Source organism: Phaethon lepturus, unplaced genomic scaffold, assembly GCF_000687285.1.
Source record: "Phaethon lepturus isolate BGI_N335 unplaced genomic scaffold, ASM68728v1 scaffold36179, whole genome shotgun sequence".
Taxonomy (NCBI): Eukaryota; Metazoa; Chordata; class Aves; order Phaethontiformes; family Phaethontidae; genus Phaethon; species Phaethon lepturus.
Genome location: NW_010564679.1, coordinates 21,552 through 31,879, shown reverse-complemented (window position 1 = coordinate 31,879; position 10,328 = coordinate 21,552). Strand labels below are relative to the sequence as shown.

Sequence of the window (10,328 nt, the reverse complement as noted above, 5' to 3'; positions counted from 1 at the left end):
GTATTGATTATTTTCTGTTTCCCTTTGGCACACCACTAAGCTTTTTTCAAGACTTAAGAGGTGCAAACTGTATTGAAAATTGTGTCACTGTTCAAATTTTCTGTTCAGAAACTTTATTGTGACTGCTGAGGTGCCTGGTTGAGAGGGAGCACACAGAGTAGTTCATTACTCGCTGTCTTTGGGTAAGGTTTAGTTTCCATTTAAACTTTAAGTAAAATACCAAATCTGAATTAATCAATCATGGACTCAGTAGATTATTGCTGCTCTGATAGAAATGACCAGTTCATCCCTTTCTTTTTTGTTAGAAAACCTAATTCTGAGCAGAACACTTTTCTTTTTAGCATTATTCAGGACTAGAAGAAGCTGTCTATAGGAACATCCAGGCATGTAAAGAACTTGCTCAAACCACCCGTACAGCTTATGGACCAAATGGTAAATAAATTCTAAAAATATTGTGTTTTTGAGCAAAATGTTATGTTTGAAGGCTAAACCTACCTTGACAAAGAGGCAACTGTTTGTTTTTTGAGGAAACACATTGGACTTACTCTAGAACTCTAAAAAACCGTGTTTGTGGCTATACAGATCAGACTTTTTGTGGTTAGCTCCTGAGCTATGCACAGTGTACCTGCCTTTGCAGGTTTTATTATCAGTTACTCTGTCCTCTTTGCCGTCTTACTGCTGTATGGAAAACCTACAAAAATTAAGGAAAGATAATAACTTGGTAGATAGTCATAATGAATATAGCCCTACCATGTCCAGTCCCATATTAAAAAAAGTGTTCCTTTTTAAATTTTATTAATCCATCATTAATGAAATTATGTACTCATATTTATGAAGAGAAAACTGCTTAATCAGAAATAACTGATTTTTCCTTAATGTAACACACACCCAATTGTTATTTCACAAATTTTTTAGGTTCTTAAATTATAAATAGGGATAATGTTTTAATGTGTGAGATACAGCTGAAAGCTATGAAACAGTTATCTGTTGTACAAAATGATGTTTGACTAACGAATTATTTTTAAAATTTTTTTTTCCCGTTAGGAATGAACAAAATGGTTATCAATCATCTGGAGAAGCTTTTTGTTACAAATGATGCAGCTACTATCTTGAGAGAGCTGGAGGTAAGTTTTCAGTGGGCTATATCCACAGTGAGGTATAGAACTTTTGTAAAGCAGCATTAAGTAGTTGCAGGAGATGCTTAATAATGGTCTACTTTTTTTTTTTTTTTCCCCAAAACCAGTGTAGATTTAGAAGACAGTATGTCTAGATAACACAGTGTTTGGAAAACTCTGAATTAAATAGTTATTGTGTTAATCGCCTATCGTTGGTGTTTGCCATGTTCTCCTGTCTGCTTTGAGTATGTTAATTGGATTGAAGAAGCTGACTATGTGGCAGCATGCATCCTCCTGTGAATACAGTAAAAGTATGGGAAGACTGAGCTGTCTTAGCTTTTTCTCTTACCAAAATCGTATTTGTATTGCAACACATAATATTTTTTTGAATTCTATACTTACTGATAGGAATAGTATAAGTATTAAGTATTTCCTTACTTAATACATTGTATTCGTGTTTGGTATAGGTAGAATAACTGTGGAAGTCTTGGTTCTGTTTTTAAAAAATAATCTGCAGACTGGTTATTAATCTAATGAGTCTTGCATGTTGCTTTCTGGGATAAAATGGCAGCTGCTCCAATTATATTCAAGAATACATAATTTTTATTGCATTTCTTTGAAAGAAAGGGAAAACAGTGCAATCTTTAAGCAGAAGAACCACTAGAATTAAACTGTCATCTACTTTGTGTGTTACACATGAATTCAGCATGAAGATCTAAACTTCAGGTGGCTTTCCTGTTGCAGTGCTTGATTGTGAAGCCACTGTGTCCTGTAAAATAGCAGAACCAATGTCAAGGATGTCTGGTTGTGGGGTACTGTTTAGTTCAGGATTTTTTTTATGTATGTTTGTACTTTTGCTTTTTAGGGAAGTTAGTCAATTAATCTGTGCTGCTTTGTTTTCCTATTTTGTGCATTCTTAGTATCTTTAGATATAATTTGAAATAAGAGAGCTTATGCTGGGTGCACAGAAAAACACAGAGCTGTAGTCTAGGTGGGATTTAGTAATTAAGTTGTATGACTTCTTCTAAAGGTCCAGCATCCTGCTGCAAAAATGCTTGTAATGGCTTCCCACATGCAAGAGCAAGAAGTTGGAGATGGAACAAACTTTGTCCTTGTTTTTGCTGGAGTTCTTCTGGAGTTAGCAGAAGACCTCCTGAGGATGGGGTTATCAGTCTCAGAGGCAAGTTATATTGTTATTACAGTTCACATAGCTTGAATTCAGATTGCCGTTGGTCAGTATTCTTGGGTCATAATATTGTGGATAGTCTGCTTCCTTCTGAACTAATTTTTTAGGTAGAGACGTATGAAGAACAGGATATGTTTTGCTGCTTGTGACTTGCTTGCTTGTCTTGTAAGCTTTTGCATTTGGTAATGTTTTGTGACCCTTTAAAAAGGAGGTGTAAGCAGTATGAATGTGTAGTGAAATAGCATAATGAATATTTATTGTTTGCTGCACAGGTGATTGAAGGATATGAAAAGGCTTGCAAGAAAGCCCTAGAAATTCTTCCAGACTTGGTGTGCTGTTCTGCAAAGAACCTTCGAGACGTTGAAGAAGTGGCATCTTTGTTGCACACTTCAGTGATGAGCAAACAGTATGGCAGTGAACAGTTTTTGGCAAAGCTTATTGCTCAGGCTTGTGGTAAGTGGACAAGAATAGGTGTGTGCATGCATCTGAAAAACTGAGTAGGTTTGCTTATGATCGTTATTAATGTCTTCATGTAAAATAAAAGGTACGGTTAGTTTATCAGGTTGAATTGGATGGAATGCTTTAGCCTCTGAAATGAGTATAACCACCTTTCTCATGTTGAACTGTTCACTGGCATTGTCACTCAGAAAAGGTCTGTGTTTTCTGTTAAGCGTTTATGAAAATAGCTTTCTAGCCTTTTTAAAGCAGAAGCCCATCTTCCTCTTTTTTTATTGTTAAGAAGATGTATTACACTTCAGATAAGCTCTTGCTACTCTCAGCCACAGAACAATGGAATGAAGACTGTAGTTGTGTTGAGTTGTTGTCTCCCTTTAGATTTCCAAGAAAAAACTTTCATGTCTGGTTTAAGTGTTTTCACAAAATATTCTAGGTCAGACATCGCTCTTGAATGTACATGTGTAAATGGATATTTGGACTTAATTTAACTGAGCAGCCTGAGTGGATGTTGCTTTCTGATTACGACGTTGGAAAAACAAAATTTCTGTTTCTCTTGGTGCAGGTTATTAGCAGATTATAAGTGCCTTAAATTTAGGCAGGCATCTCAAACCATTGAATTTTAGTACTTCATAAAAACCCTGAGCATTATTTATGGTGGTGGTGTTCTACTTTATTCATTAAGCAACACAAATTAATTCTTTTTTTTTTTTTTCTCCCCCCTCCCCAAACAGTTTCTATACTTCCTGATTCTGGTCACTTCAATGTTGATAATATCAGAGTATGCAAAATTGTGGTAAGTTGGAAGTAGCTAGCTTTACTGTATTATTAAGGTAAATAGTTTAATGAAAATTAATTTTTAGATCTTTGAACTTTGAAAGCATTTTTCCTATTCTAATCTCTGTTGTGTTGTAGTATGCATAATAAGTTTTGGAAATTGGTCTTTACATTCCTTGTTTAGTGCCCAGTAGCAGCTTTCAGAAACAAAAATCATTAATATTAAATCAGATACATTAGCTTCATTATACACAGGGATGTTGATTCCATCTTTGTGGTAGAAGCAGTCACAAGATTAGGCTAAGGTGCAGGCTGGTGGAAATGTAGCTGTCTAATCTCTCATTCTTATTGTCGATGGGATGCTAAGCCTCTGTATGGTGTGAAGGATTGGAACAAGTTTATATCTACTATGAATTTCCCCCTGTGTTTTTTTACCCACTAATAAATATGTAACAAATTGAACACAGAAAATGAATGTCACAGGTGTTAACCTATACCACTAACTAATCTTAAAATGGGAACCTGAAAGGCAATGTTTGATGTTGATAAATCAGCTTGTCTTATTTCTTTATGCTGTAATGAAAACTTAGGTTGCTACATTCAAATGAATGTAAGCACTGCTTTTGATAAAGGGTAGTGCAGTTTTCTGATAGTAAATGATCAATAATATGCCTTTTCCCCCATGCCGTTTCTTTCCATTCAGGGTGCTGGTATCTCAGCTTCCTCAGTACTGCATGGCATGGTTTTTAAAAAGGAAACTGAAGGAGATGTTACTTCTGTCAAAGATGCAAAAATAGCTGTGTATTCCTGCCCTTTTGATAGTATGATAACTGAAACTAAGGTATGTAGAAGCTCAAAATAAGTTAGATATCTATTTATGCTCATGTGCTCTTATTTTTAAACTTAACTATAAATACTCTTTTGACACTTGGTGATTGAGATATTTTTGTTAATATTGAGTTCATTCATTTAAAAAAGTTCATAGGAAACGTCTGAACCTACAGGGTTTTTGGGGTTGGGGAGTTGTTGCAGGTTTTGTGCTAGAATGTTTGAACATCAAGGTTGTCTAGAAATGCTAGAATTGCCCTTTTTTGACTTTTCACCCCGTTACCTGGGGAGGGTGGCAGGATTATAAAACAGGATGACTTGAGGTTTATGGATAGGTTGGGAGACAAAATCGTTTGTCAAAAACTTCTAGGCATGTAATTAATGCTGAATTGATAACAGTGTATGTGTTTTACTAGGGCACTGTACTTATAAAGAATGCTGAAGAACTGATGAATTTCAGTAAGGGAGAAGAAAATCTAATGGATTTGCAAGTCAAAGCTATTGCTGATAGTGGTGCAAATGTAGTAGTAACAGGTGGCAAAGTGGCTGACATGGCACTTCATTATGCCAACAAATACAATCTTATGTTAGTCAGGTAAGTACTAGAAGACCATAAAACCATTTGATCTACCATGCTTATGAAATCTACTTGCCATATTGTCTCTTGCCTCTCAAATGAATTGGAAACAAAATATTGCAGACTATTTGGTTTTTCTAGTGGATCAAAACCTGAGCTGCAATTGTTTTTTTCATAGCTTATGTTTCTTGATAGTATTTTCCCTCTATATGACAGGTAACTGGGGAGTAACTTGTATATATGGTACTGTTATTCTGGTTTAAGTGCCTTGATAGCACAACTGAAAGAATATAAAAATTTGTGGCTCTGGTAAAGAGGATTGTGGCCTCAAAGGAATATAAGACTTTACTGTAATGGTTCCTCCTTGGTCACAGTCCTCGTGATGCTTTAGCAATGATGAGAAATGCCTCCATGCATCACTAATGTATTGATGGATGGAAGAACTAATTCTTAACACCTTTCTGTCATTTTTGTGGGCCTTAAACCTTCTTATCTATAAATAAAGCATGTTTGTACAACCTTCAAATACACTCTGCAAACCATAAAGTCAAGCGACTATCGGCAGCTCTCATATTTCACACAAATAAGTGGTTCTTTGTTGAAAGCTGTGGCTTTGTTGAGTGTGTCTAAAAAGTTTGAACTTCTGGAAATGGAGCATGATGCTGTAATCTTTTGCATAACAAAGAAGGATTATTATAGAGGTGTTGTAAAGATCAATTCAAATCTTACGCATTAGAAGATGAAGTTTGATAACTTCCATCTATTTGAACTACTTAGTTGTTTTTAGATTGTTAGTAAATAGTCTTTGTGAAGCATCCCTGAAAACAGATAATTGTAACTTGAAAAAATAGATGAGTGGATTTTACAACTTGATACAGTAAATTTTGATAGCTGTCATTAGTTTACAAAATGCTGCCAAGTTCAGAGAATACTTACTGGTATGTGTTAACATTTGTTCTGGAAACTTGTTATGAGAAGGACTGTTTTTGTTTTTAAAGGTTGAACTCAAAGTGGGATCTGAGAAGACTCTGCAAAACTGTTGGTGCAACAGCCCTACCCAGACTGGTACGGACTTTTCAAATGAGCGGAAGGGAGAGAACTGATGAGCAGGTTTACCTCTTAATGCCTGTTTTTCTTTTCAGACTCCCCCTACTCTAGAAGAAATGGGTCACTGCGATAGTGTATATTTATCAGAGGTTGGGGATACGCAGGTGGTTGTGTTTAAGCATGGTATGTATGTTCTGTAGAACTCCTAATGCTACTCTTCTAGAAGTGTGATGTTCATATGGGTTTTATATCTAACAAACTTGATTTAGTAATGCACTTGTCTGTCTGAACAGAGAAGGAGGATGGTGCCATTTCTACTATACTCATTCGTGGCTCTACAGACAATCTGATGGATGACATAGAGCGAGCAGTGGATGATGGTGTAAATACTTTCAAAGTACTCACAAGGGTAAGTATCCAGAACACTTCAGTTACCAAAACTGAGCAATGGATTGGTTTGAGGCAAGACCTGTGCTTGCTTTGTGCTCATTTGCTACAAAGGCTATAGCAGATACTGCATTACTAGCTTAGGAGCCGCGTTGAGGCGCGGAGGAGGCTGCGTAGTGTAGATTGCTGTCGACATCCTTGTGAATACAGTGTACAGAAAAGATGGTGCTCAGCATGTACTGCACTCGATTTTCCAGTAATGAGGGGAGTTCTTGAAGATAGATTAATTTCACCACTTTCTAATGGCAGTCAGCTCTTTGTTGATTGTTTCCCTAAATGTTTTGTAAGGTTCCTTGGAAACCAGGCACAGAAGAAAAGCTAGATAGCTCTGTTTGTCACTGGTGATCGGGAGAAGCTGACTGGTTGCAAATTAAATTTCTAGTTCATTGGTGTCAAGACACGCTTCCTCCGCATCATACTACAGATACGCTTTATGGATGGAGGAACTCAGTTCTTCAGTTTTTTCTGAGCATCTTTTGAGGACTTGTTTTTTTGTTTTTTTTTTTTAATGCAAGAGGAAATGTTTGTGTGTTTGCTCAGAAGGTGGCATGCAAAAATTATTAAACTTTGTTTGACATTGAATGTCCTGGACATACCAACAGACGCACATAGATTTAGACTAAAGAAACAGCCGTAGACTGCACATTTATGATTGTCTCCAGGAGTAGTCCTAACTTATTTTTTATGATTACTGTTCTGTTTAAAAGACTGGGAGTTCTTAAGTGAATGGTGGTTTGCCAAAGGATATACAAAATACTTAATTAAAAAAAACCAAAAAACAACAAAAAAACCCAAACCACCAAATAACACAAGAAACCCCCAGCACCTTGTGATACCTGTTGACGTATTCAACTTCGTGTACAGTAGATTGGTTTCCTGCATGATATTTCCCAACAAGTTAATAGAAAAGATCAGACAATCTAGGAATTCTATTAGTAAGCTAAGAGTTGAAATTACCTTTCTTTAAAAAACAAACACACAAAACCCACCAAAAACCCCAGACACAAACCCCACTGCATTATTATTTTTCTTTTTACAAAAGAAGCTATTTTTCTTCAGACACATGTGGAATGAATAAGTTCTGGTAAATTTCTCTTATAATACATGTTTGTTCTGAAATGGATTCTTAACAAGTCTGTGTGGGATAAAGTTCTATTGCATTCTTCTTGATAGAATATATAAATTCTAAACAGTAAAAATTAATACGATGTTTTAAGCAAAACTTTTGCATTTTTGGGATGGTCTGTTCACAGGATAAACGTCTTGTTCCTGGAGGTGGTGCAACAGAGATTGAATTAGCCAAGCAGATCACATCTTACGGAGAGGTACAGCAAATGGGCTTTTTGACTTTTTATTTTTTTATATATACATACACACACGTATATATCTACTTAAATATGTATGTGGCTTATAAAAATATATACATATTATTTTGTATCCAAAAATGTTTATTGATGCATATAAAGAAATTAAAAATGTGGGGGGAAAATACCTCCCTATTGTATGGTTTTTGAAATGCTGACATGGCTTTCAACTTCACTTCAGACTTGTCCTGGGCTTGACCAATATGCCATCAAGAAATTTGCTGAGGCATTTGAAGCCATTCCTCGAGCACTGGCAGAAAACTCTGGAGTAAAGGCTAATGAGGTCATCTCCAAACTTTATGCTGTGCATCAGGAAGGGAACAAAAATGTTGGGTTTGATATTGAGGTAAATAGTCGCTCATGTTACTTGGTGCTCTGCAGTACATGGTTGTATTTAAAAGTACTTCTATCAGTATGAAATATTTATAGATTAATTTAAATCATTGAAGCTCTGTGTTGCACAGTCTGGAAGAAGAACTTCTTAGAATTGTAATACTGAAATGGTTTTTGGTTTTGTGCTTTTCTTTTCCATCAGCAAACAGTTAAATTCAGTGTAGTATAGTGGCCTTACATAGGAGGTAAAGTGAGATACTGAATTAATGTGATGGAGAATAAGTCTTTAGTAATAACTTACTTTGTTTTCTTGCTAGTGCATTGTGAATGAAGGTTTTCTGAAGAGATAAGATCAGAAAAGTGATAATTTGTTCTAACCCTGTAACCTTGAAAACCAGTAACTTCCTAGGTAGAAGCCTAAGAAAGCTTTGAATAATGTTTGGGTTTGTGTTTTGTTCACCCCCTGCCCCGGTCTGACAGGCCGAAGCTGCTGCTGTGAAGGATATGTTGGAAGCTGGTGTACTGGACACATACCTTGGAAAATCATGGGGTATCAAGCTAGCGACAAATGCTGCAGTAACTGTCCTAAGGGTAGATCAGGTAAGCTTACAAGTAATTTGGGTGCTGAACTGAAACCTTTAACTCTGTGTGCAGAACGCTAATGCAAAATACGTGAATCTTCTGTGAATGCAAGGCATAAAAATATGATACTTGAAAAGTGGTTTATTTCTGAAAATCAGGAAGTAGTTTGTGCAACATTGCAAATCATGAGCTCTTGAAATGTTGCTGCTTCCATAGGAGCACTATTAATATTTCTTTTCTTTTAAAATTTGGCAGTTGATACTTGTAAAGTTATCCCAATCCCAGCTTTTGTAGGAACAAGATTTAACACAAGAAACCTTCTCTCACACAATTGTTTTTACATGAAAATCCAACTCTTAGGAAGAACTGAGGTTATAATCTTAATGACAAAAATCTTAACTTTATGTATTCTGTGAAACTTCAGCAAAAATGTATTTGCATGTAAAATTTCTGTAGATTATTATGGCAAAAACAGCGGGCGGTCCAAAAGCCCCAAAGCAACAAGGACATTGGGATAAGGATGACTGGAAAGATGAGCCTGAAAACTAGTATGCAGTGAGCTCTGTTTCTCTAGCAGTGAGGTATCTGTGAGTGCATGCACGAGTATATTGACGAGCACATGGCAGATGATACTTTTCCTTAGGACATGTAACACTGCTGTCTTATGTGTGCTGATTGCTATATTTTGTATTTGTGCCTTTGTGAATTAATTTTCCTCCTAAAACTAAATTTTCATTGAAGGGATGACAAGTGCAGTTTTAGTTTTACCTTACTTGTCACTGGAGCAAGTGCAGAAAATGAGCCTTTAATGTGGTAGGACTAGTGGACTTTATGCTTTTCAAGTGTGATGTTTAGACTCAATAATTCAGAACAAGAGCTGTGATAATTGTGCTTTCTGAAGCATGCATCCTCTAAACTAGTCACTCATTAGCCTGTTTAAGCACTCACTTTCTATAGACTAACTGGAGTCTTAATTTGCATGCAAAAATGATGCAAAAGCCCTTTTATTGTGTATCAGGGCTCAGCTTTTGCCATTTTCAAGAAAAAAAAAAAGAAAAAAGTTGTGAATATCCCAATTAGATGGATAATAATATTCACTGGCTTAGGTTCAGAGTAGGGAAACTGCATGAATTTAGTGAATGTTGACAGTCAGCATCATATGGCTATCAGTGAGTGGGGTAAGAGCCTGGCGCTAACCTCATCTTTTTCTACTTCCCTGTTATCTTCAAGATCATTATGGCGAAACCAGCTGGTGGCCCTAAACCTCCATCAGGAAAGAAGGACTGGGATGAAGACCAAAATGATTGAACAATTTAACTGTACTACTTAAGTGACATGATGATGTGAGTGTTTTAATATTCCAGTTGGAGCCTGTCATGATTTTTGACATTTTTGACAGTTTTGCTCTGTTGCCTTTAAGTTATGAACTGTGTCCAGTGGAGTGCAGAACTTCGGACACTTCAATAAATGTACTCGCTGTTAAAATGTTAACTGTCACTTTATTTGAACTTGGTATAATATGGTTGTTCCCAGTATGTTAAGAGGGGAATTCTTGGATTATTGTCGCAGGCAAAAGAGACTCAACATGCAGAAAATTCATTTATTACTAATTAAAAATA

At 36.1% G+C, this 10,328-nt stretch overlaps 1 protein-coding gene across 2 annotated transcripts; it reads left to right on the top strand.

Annotated features, from left to right (window-relative positions):
* Nucleotides 1–345: 345 nt before the first annotated feature.
* CCT8 (chaperonin containing TCP1, subunit 8 (theta)) lies at nt 346–10,194 on the top strand. 2 transcript variants are annotated; one of them, XM_010294948.1, is made up of 14 exons: nt 346–432; nt 1,045–1,124; nt 2,146–2,295; nt 2,574–2,754; nt 3,489–3,550; nt 4,235–4,372; nt 4,776–4,954; nt 5,935–6,001; nt 6,079–6,166; nt 6,277–6,392; nt 7,684–7,755; nt 7,976–8,140; nt 8,608–8,727; nt 9,940–10,194. In XM_010294948.1, exons 2-14 carry the CDS (start codon nt 1,047–1,049, stop codon nt 10,015–10,017), a joined length of 1,494 nt encoding a protein of 497 aa, XP_010293250.1. In that variant the 5' UTR covers nt 346–432; nt 1,045–1,046; the 3' UTR covers nt 10,018–10,194. The 2 variants fall into 2 exon arrangements, with proteins under 2 accessions (XP_010293250.1, XP_010293251.1); XM_010294949.1 differs by lacking the exon at nt 1,045–1,124 and having other exon boundaries at nt 421–432.
* The last annotated feature ends 134 nt before the right edge of the window (nt 10,195–10,328 follow it).